General features: G+C 43.0%; 1 protein-coding gene across 1 annotated transcript in view; it reads left to right on the top strand.

Moving 5' to 3' along the window:
• The window catches only part of suclg2 (succinate-CoA ligase GDP-forming subunit beta), an 83,955-nt gene extending 64,943 nt beyond the window's left edge, over window positions 1-19,012 (top strand). Inside the window, exons 10-11 of the mRNA XM_031857061.1 lie at window positions 10,630-10,750; window positions 18,030-19,012. Coding sequence (XP_031712921.1) covers window positions 10,630-10,750; window positions 18,030-18,142 — 234 coding nt within the window. The 3' untranslated portion in view covers window positions 18,143-19,012. The remainder of the gene's footprint in view (window positions 1-10,629; window positions 10,751-18,029) is intronic.
• The last annotated feature ends 219 nt before the right edge of the window (window positions 19,013-19,231 follow it).

Below are 19,231 nucleotides of genomic sequence, written 5' to 3'. Positions count from 1 at the left end.
TCTCTCTCTCTCTCTCTCTCTCTCTCTCTCTCTCTCTCTCTCTCTCTCTATATCATTTAAATGGCTAAGTTGTCATAACTTTCTCTATTTGACCAAAGTATTATGATAAAATGCTAGAATTGAGATTGTAAGGTAGCAGTAGAGGCGAGATGAACTACATTACTGAGCACATCTTCACAGACCTATTCAGTTTGCCCCGAGGCAACAAACAGTTGGTCTGAAACTCCGTCTGTGTCGAGATGAAAGCTTGTTTTAATTTTATATGTGAATCACGATAATGTCAATGATGGCTAGATGTTTGCACAGTATGTTCTGGGAAATGTGTTCATGGAGAATTACTATTTCTTGACTCTGTCATTTTGTGTCTGATAAGTGGCTCACTCACTTAAAGTGACGTATACACTCTGTGAAGGGAAAAGGGTTGACATTATTGACTGAGAACATCATGAGTTTTGATTATTAATATCTAAGAACAACAACAAGGACAAAGTTACATGTGCTCATGATGGTGGAAGAGAGAAAAATGCCTTTTGGTTTGTTGGCATGCTGACGGCAGGTTAAACAGCATGAATCCGCTGAAGCGTCGTGCTTGGTGACAGCAGTGGTGTTGTGGTACGAGGAATGTTTACCTCGCTCCCTTTTACTTTGACACAACAGCTTTGACTTGTTTCATCCATTCATGGCCACCATAAACCTTAATTACATCCAAGAAGATAATGGTCCACGTTATAAAGCACAGGTTGCTTCACCACTCAAAGTCATACTCCGTTGACTTCCTTCAACGATTGTCATTTTTCCAAATAGTTCGGCACAACCATGCCGTGCCAATGCACGCAGTGAGCTGCTGCAATCAGAGCTTGTGAGCTTGTGCTCGCAGCGGGATTTTTGCACACGGCATGATGCAAGTGTAAAAGGTGTTATTTACCTTGATGTGTTAGAGCTGCTTCACAGTGTAATGCGCGCTACACATAAAACTGGGTACAGTTCTTGAGTTGTTTTTTTTTTTTACAGATATCTTTCATGTCTACAGTCAGAAAGAAGCACATATTAAGCAACAAAATGAATATAGTGGCAAACAAACTTGACCTGCAAGCAGCCCGTTATTAATATATGTCACTAGGCAGCCCCCAAATCCCATGGGGACCAAAAATGTTACATGACTGCAGCAGAAATGGAGATCCATTAAAAAATGTAAAAAAAAAGCTTTCCACGCTCATTCATGCCGCGTGTTCTAAGAAACGAATCAAAAGGAAAAAAGCAAGTTTGGATAGAATGAGGGAGGGATTTTATAGTAATACTGTCAGTCATGGCACAGTTTTTATCTTTGGTTGCTATCTTCGACAATTTTAGATTTTTTTTGAATGCTTCTGCACAGGGCCCGGACACATTATGTTTTTTGGGGTTGTTCGTCTGTCCGTAGGTACGTTCGTCCGGTCCATTTTCTTGAATGCGATACCTCTGGAACACCTGGAGGGAATCTGTTCAAATGTTGCTCAAACGTCCACCTGGATTCAAGGATGACCTGATTACATTTTAGTGGTCAAAGGTCACTGTGACCTATTCCCGTGATATCTCGGGAACGCCGTCAGCAATTTCCTCAAATATAGCATAAACCTCCACTCGCACTCAAGGGTGAACTGATTACAATTTGCTGATCCAAGATCCCGGTCACTGTCACCGTACGTCCTTCCAGTTCTCATGAATGTGATATCTCAGGAGTGCTTTGAGCAAATTTCTACACATTTTTCAACATCCATTTGCATTCACGGTTGAACTGACTGTGACCTCACCAAATACGATTTTGGCAATAACTCAAGAATGAATATGCTAATTAAGGCATTTAACCCAAATGTCTAATTGGACATTTAAAAAAAAAAAAAAAACATGTAAAAATGATGAAGTGATGACATTTTGGACAGACAGGAATGCAAACTGCTACATTACTAGTGGGTGGGGGCATACAACCATGAGACGGTGATTCTAGTTGTTTTTCATTTGCAGCCAGAGATTTAGTTTGGAAGTGAGTAAATGTTTGACTGCAAACGGAGAAGTCTTCTCACTGGAGCCATGTTATTAGACACCAGGCCCGTACTCCAACAAGCTGACAATCTGACCTCATCCATAGCACCGCATATCCTCCAACACGTCCCATCAAATGTTTCGTCCCCCTTGCCCACTTGATTTGACTGAACTCTGGCTTTTGTACGCCTGTAAAGCCCATCTTGGGCTGTACAAATAAACCTGGCAGTGAGAAGATACTGCCATACTTCTGTGTCAGAAGACAGAATGGTTAATTAAACACTGCTGCAAAGCAGCCGTCATAGCCCGTGAACCTGCTGCCTCACAAAGAATGGCAAACATTAAGGTTGTAATGGCCATCTCAAGAATCCACTCTCTGGTCACATGGACTCTGCCAGATCTCACTTTTACTCATTTCCCCCCCCCCTCACCCACACTTCTCCCACCTCTTTTGGCTGGAAGCAAAGCCATTCTGGCCTTGATTGGTTTCTATCCTGTGGCCTGTAGAGAGAAAGGGTGTTTGAGGTGCCTAGGGGTGTGTGTGGGGGGGCTTATAAAGTACTTTAGGCCAGGGCAGTTGTCAGAAGATTTAATGATGTGGATAAATGTGAGCGAGACATATCGATACAGGGTAGGGTTCAAGTGCTCAAAGGGTTTTGCTCCCCTTACAGAACATGAAGACTCAAGTGTTTGATTTTAGTCGTGGTTTGAAAATAAAGGCTCACTTAGACGATCGACGTTATTCGTTTTCTATAAAGGGCATTCAGATACCTTGCCCACAGCAACTACAATATATTATGTGGATATATTCAGTATGTATCCTGTTTATGAATAAGCTAGGTTCCATAGTTCAGACGTTTTCATAAAAGGAAATCAGTCCAAAGGCTTGGAAATGTCAACGGTATGTGAACAGGAGCTAACATCAGGTAATGTAGATGGTAGAGCATCTTTATGTTCCCCAGATGAAACCTTGTCTACACCTGGCATCGATCAGGCAGCTATCCAGCCGACTGTTGCTGTGGGTGTTACCGTCAAGTGAAACTTCAGATGCCACTGTCTGTCAAGAGGTGTCTCCACCGGTGACGCGGCCAATCTTTTGACACAACGCTCAGTCTGTCTCTCCGCAGTCCCAAGAAGGGGCTGTCATGCTTCAGCAGGCTGGATAATTATTTCCCTCTTATCCCTCCGTGCCAGGGCCAATCCTAGCCTTCAATAGAAGCTAGGGACCGCACCACTTCCCATCACCTCTCTCCGTCTCCTTTTCTTCTCCATCTCTCTTCCTCCATCTGTTTCACTTCGCCTCACTCTCTGACTTCAAGACCCTTTTTTCCCCTCAGTCTGTCTCTGTGTCATCCTCTGTCTTGTTCTGTATCCTCTCTAAGAATAGATATGCACAGGCAAAATGGCTCTTCAGCTTGACAGAACTGATGCTCAAAGTAGAAAACGTAGCATACAAGATCGCTAGATGAACACATGGGTTACTCATTTGATGCTCCCTACATATATGACACAGAACACATAGAATCTTGCTCTTCCTTTCATCCACACAGCCTTATCCTCGTGTTGTGAGATGAAGCACAATAACACAGTGGAATTCTAAGGATTCTAAGGCATTAGATGATTCCAAGAAACTGTTGGCTGTGTCTTAAGTGTGAGTGCTGTGTTGTGACAGCGCTACCGTCGTCTCTTGTAACAAGGCAGAGTATCGCTTATTTGTATACCATCTATATTCAAACACTTATCAACAACGCTCTGCAGTGACAATTTGATACCACTGTCATTTTTGCTTTGTATGGGAGATAATGTGTATTCAGTAATTCCGTCAGTTTGTCATGGGTCCAGATGTGTCTGGCTCTCATGTCCCTTTTAGCTCTCCCATCATCTAACCTAAAATAGTGGGTAGTTAAGCTCAGTACTTTCTGGCTCGGATGCAGCAAGACAGATGGACACTCTGGCATCAAGTCCAAATACAAATATATGCGAAGAAATCCTAAACACATTGACCATGTAAGGCAATTTAATCCCATCTTGCTTCAAACTAGGACAGAAACAGAATAATCGTTTCTCACCAAACAGCCGTCCTGTCATTCCAAGAAGTGTGATTAGAGCCAGCAGGCCTGCCTTGATTTGGGAGCCGTGCATGTTAACCTGTGGCCCCAGGGCCGAGCAAGGGGCTCCCTGCAGATCGAAAACAAATAAACAAGGCCTGCCAGAACAGGCGATGTCGGTACAGGCTGTCTCCAGTAGATAAGACGGAACAATTGCCCTTAATGGGCCACAGAGAGACAAACACCCATCTTCAGCCTTGCCTTTTTTTTTACTCCGATCTGCTTGCTGGTAACAAAGGAAACAAGATGCTTTCCCTTTCCTTTCTTTCCTGCAGAGAGATTAGCGCCGCTTAAGAGGGGTATGGGCATGAAAATGTGTATTTGAGTGATAATTCAGCAACGCGCGCAACTTGTGACAAGGAGCTGTGCAGAATGAGAGGGAACACAATGCTCTTATTCCCCTCTGGGTTGAAACTTGGAGGAGAGAAGTACAGCATGTTTGTTTGCTATTTATCAGCCTATGGAAGGACTATGAAGACTTTCTGAACACGTGATGTTGCGTTCCGATGTCTTTATATTTCAGTCCGGACTCCCATTGACGTATAATTTGATAGTTTTATAATTGGACATGCCTTTATCCACAAGAACAACACATACACACACACATTCTGTCAAACATGCATCCAACACACATAATAACAAAGGCAGGAGGAGTACAATACAGGGCCATGTGAGCATGTCAAATTGTCTGGGTTACATTTCTTACTTGTCCTGAATGCACTTAGTGGGGCGTATAATAGCAGGCAGAAAAGCCTGTTTCCCCTGTGAAGGCCCTTTTTTGACTTTGACGCAAAAAAAAGAGCCTTGGCAGGGATTCGTAATGCCGGCAGCAATGATCGTATTTTGTACAATTTGAATCCTTTCACCGGCACCCAGGTAGAAGGCAGCGGCTCACGGCGTAACACCGCCTTGAAAGAGCACACAAGGATCTCTCTAAAAAAGAGCGGGCTGGCACATTATACCTGGTGCCTTATGCTGATCTCTGATGAAAGAAATCCACCCCACTGCCAAGTTAGCTCACCTGAAATGAATGCCTTTAAGGGGAGAGGCAGTACTCGTTACTGTGGCGGGAGGTAAAATGCTACAGAGTGTGATGTTGAAGATTTTAGACGGTTTGGAGTGTGCAATGCTGTTTCATACCTTAAGGCTGGATTTCTGAGCCACTGTGAGCTGAATGGAGCAGAGCAGCTGTTAGACTTTTGATTGGCGAGAGGGCATCAAACCAAAGAGATTGACCCCAACTTTGGCTTCCATTCTTTTAGCCTGTTCATCATTGTGGTATTTTAACCCCTTACAGACCAGCACCTTGCTCAAATATATACTGTATTTTATAACTCAGGACTCCAAAAAGACCAATATGCTTTACCAAAGGTATGTGTTGCAATTAAGAGCTGAATGAACTGTCCTCGCAGAGAACATGATGAGAGAGATGAAAAAGATGCACATCTTTTTGCCTTTCTGCTCTTTTATCTCCAGTGTCTTTGCATATTTTCAATTCAAGGCTGTTTCCCCTCCGGGCACACAGTAGTTAAGCACATTATCTGTGTGTGGTGTTGTAACTCTGGATCTGTAGTCTTTACTTGGAATAGGCAGAAGTGGTAGAACTTTAATATTAGATGTATGCTTGTTGTCGGTTTTTACGGGGTCAGTAATGTTCCTTGGGCTGTTCACTTGCTTGTAACCAAGAGAAATTATAAGAAAAACGCAACTAACTGAGAGCAGAGTGCAACTCGGTCCTCCTTGCAACATTCATATTTCTATAAACAGCTTTTACTTCTTTGCCAAGCGACATAAATCATGTCTTACGTATCATTAATATACATGGGTGTCAATAGGAGACGCATGAATGGAAGAAAAATGGTTCTTCCCAATAGAGACAGAGTTGAGAAATGGGCTGCAAATGGGGCAAGAATAGAGCCTTCTCTCGTGAGGCTGCAAAAAGGCATCTAAATCTCTGCTGCCCCCCAGTGGGGGCCAGATTAAACTGTGTGTTTATGAGACCCTGAGTCAAACCCTGTGTTACGGTGTGTGAAGTCTCCTCCACCCTAAACCCTATGTTGTACTGTCATCATTATGTATCAAGTACATTGGTATCATAAAAGATGCCCCATGTTGCTGTGGCTCAGTGTCAACTGTCTAACACGAGGAGCAATGTTACAGACTCAAGCTCAGAGGTTTGGTCAGTAATATCCAGATGCGCATCTCTCCTTCGTGTCTTTTTAAAGTGACTGTGTACAAATTTATAGTGGCAGAGGCAATGTTGAACCTGTGCCCCTGCTGTGGGCCACACCTGCACAGGACAGTGGGGCAACACACACTCCTATGTATGCCCAGAGGCATCAGCAAAGATGGACACACATAAATGTGTGAACTGCAGATAAAACATGCTGTCAGAAGAGTGTTTGAGACACGGCTGAGGTTTGACAACCAGTGACCCGTTTACATTTCACACCTCTTTCTTTCCGTTTGCTTTTCTCCAACTGCTGAACTCTCGTCTGCCACTCTTCACAAAATGTATGCCGCCCATTGAGTTCTACTGTAGTTTTATTTTAAAAAGTGTGTGAATGTAGCTTTTGTTTTGACCGCATATTGTTCTCTGTCGTAGAGCTTCTCTGTCGTAGAGTGTGTGTGTGTACATCTGGCTTTGCACCTGAAAGCTATGATCACCGACTTGCATGTTTGCCGGTCATCACGTGCGTGCGGGTCGTACACATGAGTGTGTGGTGAATGTGTGACGGTCGCAGATTCCCATCAGTAGTTTGGTCAGTCCCAGAGACAGAGATGGCTACCTTGAGGCTCCACTTGTCCTTTTATATGCGATACCTACTGTACATTAAAGGGTCGCTCCTGCAATTTTACGCATGAAGATCAGTTTAATTGTCACAAGGAGTGCTGAACATCCTGAGGGTGGGTGTGTGTGCGTGTGTGTGTACGGAAAGTATTCAGACCCCTTTAAATTTTTCACTCTTTGTTTCATTGCAGCCATTTGCTAAAATCAAAAAAGTTCATTTTATTTCTCATTAATGTACACTCAGCACCCCATCTTGACAGAAAAAAACAGAAATGTAGAAATTTTTGCAAATTTATTAAAAAAGAAAAACTGAAATATCACATGGTCATAAGTATTCAGACCCTTTGCTCAGTATTGAGTAGAAGCACCCTTTTGAGCTAGTACAGCCATGAGTCTTCTTGGGAATGATGAAACAACCTTTTCACACCTGGATTTGGGGATCCTCTGCCATTCTTCCTTGCAGATCCTCTCCAGTTCCGTCAGGTTGGATGGTGAACGTTGGTGGACAGCCATTTTCAGGTCTCTCCAGAGATGCTCAATTGGGTTTAGGTCAGGGCTCTGGCTGGGCCAGTCAAGAATGGTCACAGAGTTGTTCCAAAGCCACTCCTTTGTTATTTTAGCTGTGTGCTTAGGGTCATTGTCTTGTTGGAAGGTGAACCTTCGGCCCAGTCTGAGGTCCAGAGCACTCTGGAAGAGGTTTTCTTCCAGGATATCTCTGTACTTGGCCGCATTCATCTTTCCTTCAATTACAACCAGTCGTCCTGTCCCTGCAGCTGAAAAACACCCCCATAGCATGATGCTGCCACCACCATGTTTCACTGTTGGGATTGTATTGGGCAGGTGATGAGCAGTGCCTGGTTTTCTCCACACATACCGCTTAGAATTAACGCCAAAAAGTTCAATCTTGGTCTCATCAGACCAGAGAATCTTATTTCTCATAGTCTGGGAGTCCTTCATGTGTTTTTTGGCAAACTCTATGCGGGCTTTCATATGTCTTGCACTGAGGAGAGGCTTCCGTCGGGCCACTCTGCCATAAAGCCCCGACTGGTGGAGGGCTGCAGTGATAGTTGACTTTGTGGAACTTTCTCCCATCTCCCTACTGCATCTCTGGAGCTCAGCCACAGTGATCTTTGGGTTCTTCTTTACCTCTCTCACCAAGGCTCTTCTTCCACGATTGCTCAGTTTGGCTGGACGGCCAGGTCTAGGAAGAGTTCTGGTCGTCCCAAACTTCTTCCATTTAAGGATTATGGAGGCCACTGTGCTCTTAGGAACCTTGAGTGCTGCAGAAATTCTTTTGTAACATTGGCCAGAACATTGGCAAACATTTTCACACAACTGTATGTATGTATGTATATATATGTATGTATGTGTATATGTATATATATATGTGTGTGTATATGTGTATGTATGTATATATATGTATGTGTGTATATGTATATAGCGTAAGCCATGTCTTTTTAAAAGGAAGTTTTCCACAGTCTAAGAAACACTGTTGATGTCATCAGGCTTATCTTTGATTGGGCTCGTGAATTAATAAAAAAAAATGCCCGAAGTGGAGTTTGAAAAGTGGAGGCATTTACCAGACGGAGTGTCCAACAAAAGACACTTTTGAGTTGCATTGTGGAAAATGGAGGAGCCAGTGTTACAAATGACTAAAAATCAGGATCTCTTGGCCCCTGAAGCTTCTTTTATTAACCAGTCACTTTTTATTTCCCCAACTTGTTGACAGTGCAACACTAAATTGCTGCAGGGACCCTTTTACAAGGCTAAAAATAACACACAGTTACGCACTAATACAAAATATACTTTTTTCTTAAACAATGACTCCCATATTATCAAAAAATGATGCAACAATTAGAAACTTCAAACCTAATTCTGTTGAAGGCTTTAGTGATTTGTCCGAATGGACACAGACCGTGCTGTATCTTTTGTCCTGTGTAAATGGCCATTGTATCAGTGAGAACATGTTGTGCTCTGCGATAGAAGCCTCATCCATTATTTAACTCCATTAGAGCGCCTCATCATGTACTATTACAGGAGTAATCTGGAGGTCGGGATTCATTATGTTTTTCATTTGAACCATCTGAGTCGTGTTCATCTACAGTTTGGGACTGTCTCCCTTTCCCCTTGTTGTTTTTTGGATTCCTGGTCACACACCTGAGCGATATATACTTCATCAGTTCTCTGTGTTGACCTAACAGTTGGCTCATCTTCTTTGCATGACGTTCTGAGTCTTTATGCTGCTGCCTACATCTGTGTTTGTGTTGGAACTCTCTGCTGGTCTTGTTTATGAGGAGATGCTCATTTTGGATAGCACGTAGAGGACAAAGCCGTGGCTGTCGCTCTGATAGCTATCCAAGTCCTTGATCTCCTCTCCCTCTAAACATCATTACCACACACTGAAAACATACACGTTTCACGACGGGCACACACAAACACCCACGAGCTGCTCATCCAAATCGGCACGAACAGATTAGCAGTGATTATAAACAAACATGGAGGATTAATCCTGTGTGCTCTCAGTCTACTTTTCCACTGTGCTAGCCAGGGTAATTACCAAGTGCTAGATTGTTAGTGTAATTGCGCACACACACACACACACACACTAGCTGCCTTGCTTCACTACTTACTGATATCAGCTTCATGCTCATTTTGTAAGAAAGTCAAGATATCGTTTGCAAAGAAACTTCACGACAGCTGAAGGGGACACTGCACAGACGGTGAGATTGTTTGGCACGACTTGGCGTGTTCAAAACTCACAAGTTTGTTCTTGATAGCTGCTCAGGGAATGTGGGATCTATCTTGTATGAGCTCGACACTGCCTAAGACCTCGTCTCTTTCTGTTCCCCGTGGGATTCAACCTTCGCCTTCCCAACCAATGTTATCGGCAACTTTTGATTCCCAGCAGACAGAGGAAGAAAGACACTCTGGAGATATAAGGTTGTGAATGCACAGACAAAACACTGTGTTTAAGGACATCTGCCAAGGGTGGAAATATGTATGTCATCCTTTGAATGACTTCTACATATTTATACTGAAGTTCATCTCCTTCAAGCTGGGAGATCCGCATCTGTTTATTGCAATAAAACTCTGAGAAGACATTTGCTCTCTGCGAATTCATGTTTTATATTCTATTAAGAGGAAAGGAATGAGTTTTATGCCGCACAGTTTTAAAGGCCTAATATGACGCATGGCTTTGCCACATTAGAACGTTTGAAAACAAGCCAGGTGTGCAGCTTCCTCCATTTGTCACCACTTCCCATTGAAATATTGCTTTATTATTTGGCCCCGATTTTTCCTTTTTCACTCGCTGCTGCCCTCTTAACTTCAACATATATTACTTTATTCTGCCTGTGTGACAGTGTTGTATAGCCTCTTGGTGCACCACATATTGTACACAAAGGTGCTGAGGCTGCTTTATTAAATGTTTTACTCTGTCAAGAGATTTCAATCTTGAAACAATTAGTTTTGCACCGATGTGTTTCCAGCTGTATCAGACAAAGTATATGAATAGCTTTACAAAGGATTCGTCAATGGTTGACTGTTTTGTGCTTCAGCTTGGACAAACCTTGTTAACCCATCATAATGAAAGTTTGACCTAACAAATGTACATTCTTTGCAAAATGCCATTTTGCTTTTGTTCACAGGTGAGTCCCCGCCACTGGATTTAATCCTTTTTTTTTTTTTTTTTTTAATTCTCTTCTTTCACAGGTTGAGGCCATTCTAGTCAACATCTTTGGTGGAATCGTCAACTGTGCCATCATCGCCAACGGTATCACGAAGGCTTGTCGAGAGCTGGAGCTCAAGGTGCCGCTGGTGGTCCGCCTTGAAGGTAGAAATACGCTCCCACACACACACACACAGAAATCTAGGTTTAGCCTGGCTGACCCCCTTAGCACGCCAGGCCCCCACAGACACTCACACATTACACAATGCGCATCATCTCCCTCGGTAAACATGGACCATTGACCTCCATCGAGCCTGGATTGACAGGACTAGACCCTGATGAGGATTTGGTGTTGCTGGATAATGACTTTGCCCTAAAGCTAGAATTTAAAACCAAGTTCACACCTCTAGTCACTCGTCTTGATGAGTGCTTTGCCTTCAGATAGCACATACATCTTTATGTAGAGGTAACCAGCATCTCCAACACCAATGTAGGCATCATGCAAACAGACTCTGGTCCCGGCAATCTCTAATTCAATATCTATTTATTTTAAATATCAGTGATTTTATTTACCTTTAGATATCTCTTCTCCTGCAACTCTGGTTATCACTGTGACCCTCCTGACGGTTAGCCCCACAGTCACAACCCATGTGGCCACTATCTCCAACTTCAATGGAATAAAGCATACAAACACTAACAAATGACTGATAATATCGCCAGTTCTATCTATTTTTTTATATATTTATTTGCCATTTTTTAAAGTGAAAGTATATATTATCACTTTGTAGTGTAATTGGTAAACAGCACAAGTGCTGCAGGATTTAAAGCACATCTTTCCCTTCTTGTGTTGAACTTTGGAGCCATTGTATTATTGCTGCTGTGCTCTCTGGAGCCTATCCGTCTTCATTGTGGCCCCGTGTCCCAGTAAGAACAGCAGTGCATTTCTCATACGTGTCACATTGTGCCGCACCCGTCATTAGCGCCAGCCAGAATAACAGTAGAGATGCACTGATTGGCTCACCTTTCACCTGTATATGCTAATGAAACCTGCTCAGGTGTGTGTGTGTGTGTGTGTGTGTGTGTGTGTGTGTGTGTGTGTGTTAGCACTTCATACTGTATGTCCTCACGCACTTCGCTAATATGGTTTGTAGGTCAGGGCACGTAAGCTGTTTCTAGAACCCAACTGTGCACCGAGGCACTACAGTATGAACATGGCTGTTGAGAGTGTGAGTGGAAAGTGTGAGACCTACATTAAGCAAAGCATAACGATCACCATCCCTTAAGAATGTGTGACATTGTTTTCACTATTCTCCTGTCGAACAAAAGCTAATTTCATGTAGGTCTATAATTTAGGGACTTTTCTGTCTGAAACAACTTTGCACCTGAACCAAAACTGAAGCTGTAACGAGCACAGATGTGTGGCTTCAACTTCAATCCCACAAGTTACCACTGCACACAAATATAATTTGCACAATTTCATCAATCTTCATGTTTGCCGATTGACCATGCGGCTGAAGAGTGAGCTCACAACTCCTGAAACGCGTCACCACAGAAGCGACCGGATTGGCAAAGTATCAAAACAGAACCCTTAATTAGTCGCCACGTGTTCCTCATACTACACCATGTAATGCAACCTGACTCACAAAAAGGCTGAGTACAGAAGGTCACTGCTGGTGGTTGGGCCAACCGCGTTTTCCTGGCCCGGGCCTAATCCAAGCTTTAGCTGTGGGTCGTTACATCCTGGGCCGCAGTCTTGTGGAGAAGATTGGTTCAGAATCAATCAGCTCAGCTTGCTAGGCTGACCGCCGGGCAGTGAGAGCGGCCCAGCGCTCTTCAACGGGATCAGAATGGATTAACTGGAACACTTTTAATTGGGAAGGCTCTTTTTAAACAGGCCTGGGTTGATTACATTGGTGGAGAGTTATGTATTCCCATATGTGGAGAAGGGCCATGTTGTGTAGATGCTGATAGGGCTGAATTAGCTGATAGGGTTCCTTGAAGTACGGGCTGATACAGAGTCAAACTGAGCACTTATATTCATACATTGCGAATGAGAATTAACACAGAATGTATGTCGACACACACACACACACACACATGTTTAGGGCATTGAAAGGAAGAGATATACATGACAAAGAACTGTACTGCCCCCTTTGGCCACAGTGTGAACATATTGCTCTGTGAAGATGCTGTCTGACACTATGGGGGGGATCCTCTTGAATAGCCCTCAGGGTCCGGGGGGGGGGGGGAAAGGTGAGTGCATTGGCTCTGTTCCCTGGCCTATTGATTTACGGATCCGTTCCCCAGCTTGTCTCTCAAACTGTGGTGGCTGTTTTCTCCTTACAAGGTGATCCGGCCATAATTCTCCCACCTTAATTAAAAAAAGACACGCTAGGTCCAGTAGTATGGTTGAAATGGCTCTTTCAGTCCTGACGGTGTCATCGTAGCTTAAATAGCCGTCTGCTGCAGGTCATGCACACATAAACACATATTCATGTCCATATACATACAGAGTCATGCTAAATATTGAAGAGAAAATGAAAATCTGAATGACTAGATGCGGTTATATATAATATGAACTCTCAACGTCAGAGACGCTCTGTAAATCTAATATACTGAGCTGTAGTGTTTGTGTGTCTCTGAAACAGGATTCTAGACATCAGAAACAAGAAAACTCTGATTAATGGCTGGCGAGCACGTCAAAGGAAAAGCGTCGGCACCGTTCAGGATTATCTCTCTCAGCGTTCAAATGAGAAGCATTTGATGTCTGACACACGGGGTGAAGGCGGGAAGAGCAGGCCTCGGCCGTCTTTGGCTGAAGGGGAAAACCCAACTGTTTGGTGCTGAATATTATAAGGATTAACAATCCAAGTTAGAGCAAGCATGATGACATTTAGTGATGAAAGAAAATGTTTTTACACCAGTTATTTAAGGTAACTGGGGAGACACAAGCCAGTTGAATTTCTGTCATTTTGTAAAAAGGAATAGTGCCTCTGTTATTTCCTATTCAGTGATATAAACAGTTTTTCCTCTGTATAAGTAGTAATGGCTGACGAGGCGTCCATTATCATGAATTAGTGGATAATGTGGATGCCGTTAGTCCATTATGCAGCAAGATTCAAAGTCAATGACATCGCGTACCGTTGACGAACAGTAAATATAATCTGACAGTATGTTTAGCAACAAGACCAGCTGGCTATCCAGCCATGTCATTGTCCTAAAATGAATATCAATATTTTCAGGAGCACATGAGAAGCCATGTGTACTGCAGCCTGAAGTAGCGAGTTGAACAGCAGACGGGATGTGAGAGACGACTCCTGCGCTATTACACGTGTCAGTGAGTTCAGAGGTGTAACTTGCTTCTTGCAGCTTGTGTGTTCTAGTCACCGCCCCGTGGTGTCCAGAGGACGAGGCACCGAAGGACTACCCTCATTGTTATAAATGAGATTTCATTTAATGTGGCCGGTGCATTCATTTAGAGCGGTGAAACAGACAGTTTAACTGGATGACTTAGTAGGTGTCAGAAGTATTTGTTGTGTCACCGACAAAAATTATTTAGCTGATTTAAAAAGTCTGCTATTCAGATTTTTTTGAGCAGTACGAACCTTTATGCGTTTGTCAGAAACCCATAGAGAATAAACTGCCGTCATTTTGATGAAAACGCATCACAGTACGAAAGCAATGGTGTAAATATTAACATTAATGACGGTAGAATTACTGTGCATTCTGGCTCGTTGTCACCTGTCACGGCTTACTGGGAGCCATTGTTAATGTGATTAGTAAAACCTGTGCTTTTGCTGCTATGGCGTCAAAGTGTCTGTGAAAAAGAGTCCGATGGTAAAATACTAAAACATAGCGGAACACGTAGCACAAGTAGAGAAGAGTCATAGAGTCAGCAAACTGTCTCATGGTCTAAATCAAGCAAAGGGTGTTTTATTAGTTATGAAGTCAACTATTCATTTGTCAAAGAAAGACTCTGTTATTTCCATTACAAGAAGTAATTTCTTCCACAAAAAGTCGCTCAGTCTCACTTTTATTGAAACCAAAGTAGAGAGCGAATGGATCAAGTTAATGTCACGACCACAGAAAGGGATTTAAATAAGTTATCGAGCTTCACATCATTTCCTTCTTTATCTTTACCTTAAACAAGAACACACTCTTTGTTTTCCCTGTGATGTGCAAGGACAGAGTAGCTCTGTGGGTTTGAGAATACAGCTCATCAGATCGTAGCTTCACTAAACTCAGCTCGTTAGGACAGAATTAGTCACAAATGTATGAACTACAGCATCAACAGAACTTCTCCAGCACAAGCCTTTGGCACAGCCCCGAGCCTTATTATCCTATTGAAATATGGCGGCCTTTAATTGACTCACGCATTAAAGTGACATTCTCTACAATAGTCACAAGAAAGCTTGCACATTAGTGTGGATATCCAACAGAAATGTGTTATTTAGATGGCAAAATACTCAAAGGAGCTGTATTTAACATTAATGTAGCAGCAAAAAGCTATTATCTGTGTGAAGTGATGTTTATCTAAGCAGAGAATGAAGTTACTCGAGCGTCCCCTTGCTGTGTTGACGTAGCCGTGCCGCCCACGTGTACAGTTAGCTCATGTTTGTGCATGTGAACGTGCCGCTGCTTCAGCCGTAGCACCCAGCCTCCGGTTCCCACCGTCGGCTCTGTCGGCAATGACGCCGTAGTTAGCGCTGTTAGCGCTGTTATCTATGAGCCACGGGCTCGCCGTCGACATGTTGAGAGCAGCTGAGAGGCGATAGAAATTCTCCAAATCTGTGATCTTGCACCTTTTTAAAGCAGCTTGGTGTTTACAGTTTGTTTAAACGGTGTGTTAACTTATGTTGTTATTATTAGTCATTATCTCCATGAGACATTTGTCACACACAATCAAACAGTGTTTTCAGTTATGCAACTTTATTTTATATATTTGTATGTGTGTGTTACTATAGTTGTCTGTGTGTATGTCTTAATGTAATGTTATATTGCACTAATTTAAAAAAAGATGTTTGTTTGAAGAACATCGGAACAGTTAACAGCCATTGGCAGCAATGAAAACCCCCTAAAACCCTGGAGATTGTGTAAATCATTTTGTGCTACGGGGCAGTAAATTCTTTTTTTGTCTTCTCAGTTCGTCTCATGATATTTCACTTTTTAAATTACAGCCTTTCTTGGTGCGAGTGCATTCTGTCACTGTATGTGTCTGGGTCCAAGGCTGTGAGTAGGTCTCTGGCAGCACCTAGTGGCTGCAGGTGAACACACACATTCATATATTAAGCATATTCACACACACACACACACACACATATTGGTGCTGTTTCCAACTGGGCTCTGTCCTTTTGCCTCTGCTGCTGTGAGCTACCATTGCTCACAGTGGAACTGCAGTCCCCTCTCTCTCTCTCTCTCTCCCACGTCAATGCATGACTCTTCTTTCTCACTCCCACAGATGTGTGATTCCCGGCTCACACATTACATTGATAACGCAGGTAGCACAGATGCCGTGTCTTAACAATGCCGCACACACCGTTGCTTCTCATGAATATTTGCGGCATGTGTTGTTTACTTTATTTCTGTATTTATATACACTTTCCATCGGCATATTTGTCTTTTCAGTGCATCTCTTGCATTATGCATTATATGCTGTGGGCACATATGGCTGCTTCTGCCGGAGGTTTATCTCATGTTGGTTCAACTTTGTTGTGCTGCTACTTTGTTTTAATCATCTGACAGATGAGCCTCTCAGTATACTATGGATCTGTCAATCCCAATGAAGGTCAGGGGTCAGCCTTCTGAATGTAAAGCATTCAGTAACAATATGAGCGACAGCATTGAGACTATAGATTTGTCCGTGGACACACAGAGAGAGAATATTCCATTCTTCAGTTTTTGATGAGAAAAGGACTTGGGGAACCCAATCCTCTGTTTATGTGCCAGAGCAAGGCCTCTTCCTGCTTGTATTCTAATTAATAACATCTCAGAATTGATTGTTAAGAGTGGGCCTGCAAAAAAAAAAAAAAGTGTTTGGAATGACTTATTATCTAGCTTGGACAAAAGAGATGAAATATTAGGCGTTAAGTGGCGCCGGTAATAGAATTCTTCATGAAAGGTGTATTGATCAGGGTGGCCGGGCCTCCAGAGAATTCACATATCATGCAGTCTTAATTACACGCCAGCCAGGAGAGCTAAGGTCAACCTGTAAGCGTCTGAGCATGCACACACACACACAGCGCCACATCACAGAATTGTCCAGAGTACACATACAGTAAATACTATACATGTATGTAAGACTGCAACTATTTATTATTATTATTAGGGATGCAACTGCAGATTCATTTTGTATTTTAATCGTAAACAATCAACTGATCATCAAAATGGTTAATTGTAAATGTTCTGTCAATCGACTAATTCTTGCAGCATACATGTAGGCCATAATAATGATCAATATCTAAGAGAGGCGCTAACTAGATTATAGTTTTGAAAAAGGGTGCTTGTGTGGTGAAAAGTGGTTTATATGATACACACAGCACACAGTAATCAGATTACACAATACTGTTTCCCTTGGTGCAGTATATGATAACCAAAGGACTATTTGAAGCAAGATGTCTTTATGGATCCCCTGGAGGTATTCAGGTGTTGCAGATAGATAAAGACCGAAGTAATTACAGATAAAAAGATATTTTTTAAATAAGAACTGAAATAAAAATAACAATCAAAAAATGTGTGTGTCGGATGTGTTTTCTTCTGAGAGCAGCCGGAGTAGAGAATAGTTGATACCAGATCAGACAGAAATCAGTAAATGCCACATCAACAGCTGGCTTTTGTTGTTTTAGCAGCGTCGGCGATTCTGCTTCATTTGACCTTTTGCTCCAATGCCCTCACTCGCTCCCTCTTTTCAGCATTGTCCTCTCCCTCTCCGTGTCCTTCCGTCCACCGCGGTGCCCCCTGCTCTGTGTTGTGACAGGCTTGTCGGGCTCGTGTTTGGCTGCGCAGTGTGCGGCGCTGGGAGGCAGCCAGTTCCGTGTGTGTAGAGCCGTGGGGCTCTGAAGAGCGTCTCCGGGTGTCTCTCCATCTCCGTGTCTGGTTGGTTTCGGGTCTACCGGGGCATGGACGCCACCGTATCACCCAGCACCTGCTACACATGACCTCGCTGCAGCCGGCGGAACACACACACAGACACACAAACAAATTGTCCTCTTGCTTCGCTGACGGTGTTCACAGACAAAGCTACCACCGTTCACCCATAACTCCATCCATCTGTCATCATGTGCATTGATTCCTCCAAAGGACCTCTTTGTCTTTCACACAGTGTGGTTTTTACATCGGTGCAGATGGCACGCCGGGTTCAACCTTGTTAAGCCCCCTTTTCTTTTTTTTCTTTTTTTTGTCGGTATTGTTGTCGCCTGTTGTAACGGTGGTTTTCTGCGTCTTCTAGGGACCAACGTCAATGAGGCCAAGAGGATTCTGTCCGACAGCGGCCTGCCCATCACAGCAGCAGAGAACCTGGATGACGCTGCCAGGAAAGCAGTGGCCGCCATCAAGAAATAGAAAACTTCTCAGTGTAACTTCTCCACTCTCGGTCGCCAACATACATCACCGTCAGCCTTTTTCTTACACATGCAGACCTCCAGGACCTCAAGCCTTTGTTCTCATCTTCCTTTACTGGTTTTTAGTTTTAACACCAGCTTCATAATAATACTGTGACTGCCAACTCTGTCTTTATCGCAGGTTTACAGATTTAGCAGATTTTACTCTTTTTTTTTTTTTTTTTTTAAATCTTTAAATAACTCAGGCTTGCCGACATAATCTTGTTCTGGAATATCATAAAGCTTTATTGAAAGAGATCTAACACTTTGTGCATTCCATAGACGCCGCGCGCTCTCTCCACATTGTGTGGCATTTGTGTGGAACAATAGTTCAGAGGGATTTTCAGCGCCATCGTTTTTTAAAGGTACAGTACAACTGAATACCGCCTGTTCTTGTGAAATCTCTAAAACAGCTGTAAAGAAAAGGCAGCATCACAGCGAGCACATCTCGACTTTGGATCAGTCGATCTGTTTTCTTAGTGACAAACAAATCCATGAATCCATCCAACGCCTTATCTGTGTGGATCACATGAGGTGGAGGAAGTACCCACGCTGTGAATGTTATACAGCATGTCTTCAATGTGAAGTGCTCTCGGGCCAACAGTGTGTTAACTGCTTAAATCTGTGCCTCTTTCATGAAGGCTAAAGGGTTTTGTAAACTGTCCCGCCAACTCTTTCGGTACGAGCAGTACATTCACACAGAGGTGTTGAGAAAACTAAAGAATAGAACTGTGCTTTTTTGTATAATCATAAATGTATATTGACAGGATACCTTGAAGACAGTGGCAAAACTGTGTACATCATTTGAGAGATTAAAAGAAATATTTCGAAACTAGTGTCTGGTTTGTTTGTTCACCTCACATTAGAGTCTCGGTAAAGACAGAAGCAGATGGAAAGTAAGGAAGCCGTCATAATCAAACTACTGATACTGACTTTTACAGGAGAGAGCAAAATAAATGAAATGTCATCGGTTTGGTCGCTGTTATCAGTTGTAATTTGTGTTGAACAGCCTTGTATGTTGTGACAACGTATCAATAGTTATTGCCGGCTT

The sequence above is a fragment of the Anarrhichthys ocellatus genome, unplaced genomic scaffold (genome assembly GCF_004355925.1).
Source record: "Anarrhichthys ocellatus isolate YVR2014 unplaced genomic scaffold, GSC_Weel_1.0 scaffold1, whole genome shotgun sequence".
Taxonomy (NCBI): Eukaryota; Metazoa; Chordata; class Actinopteri; order Perciformes; family Anarhichadidae; genus Anarrhichthys; species Anarrhichthys ocellatus.
The sequence above is the reverse complement of the archived record's forward strand: the minus strand, read 5'-3'. Positions and strand labels throughout refer to the sequence as shown.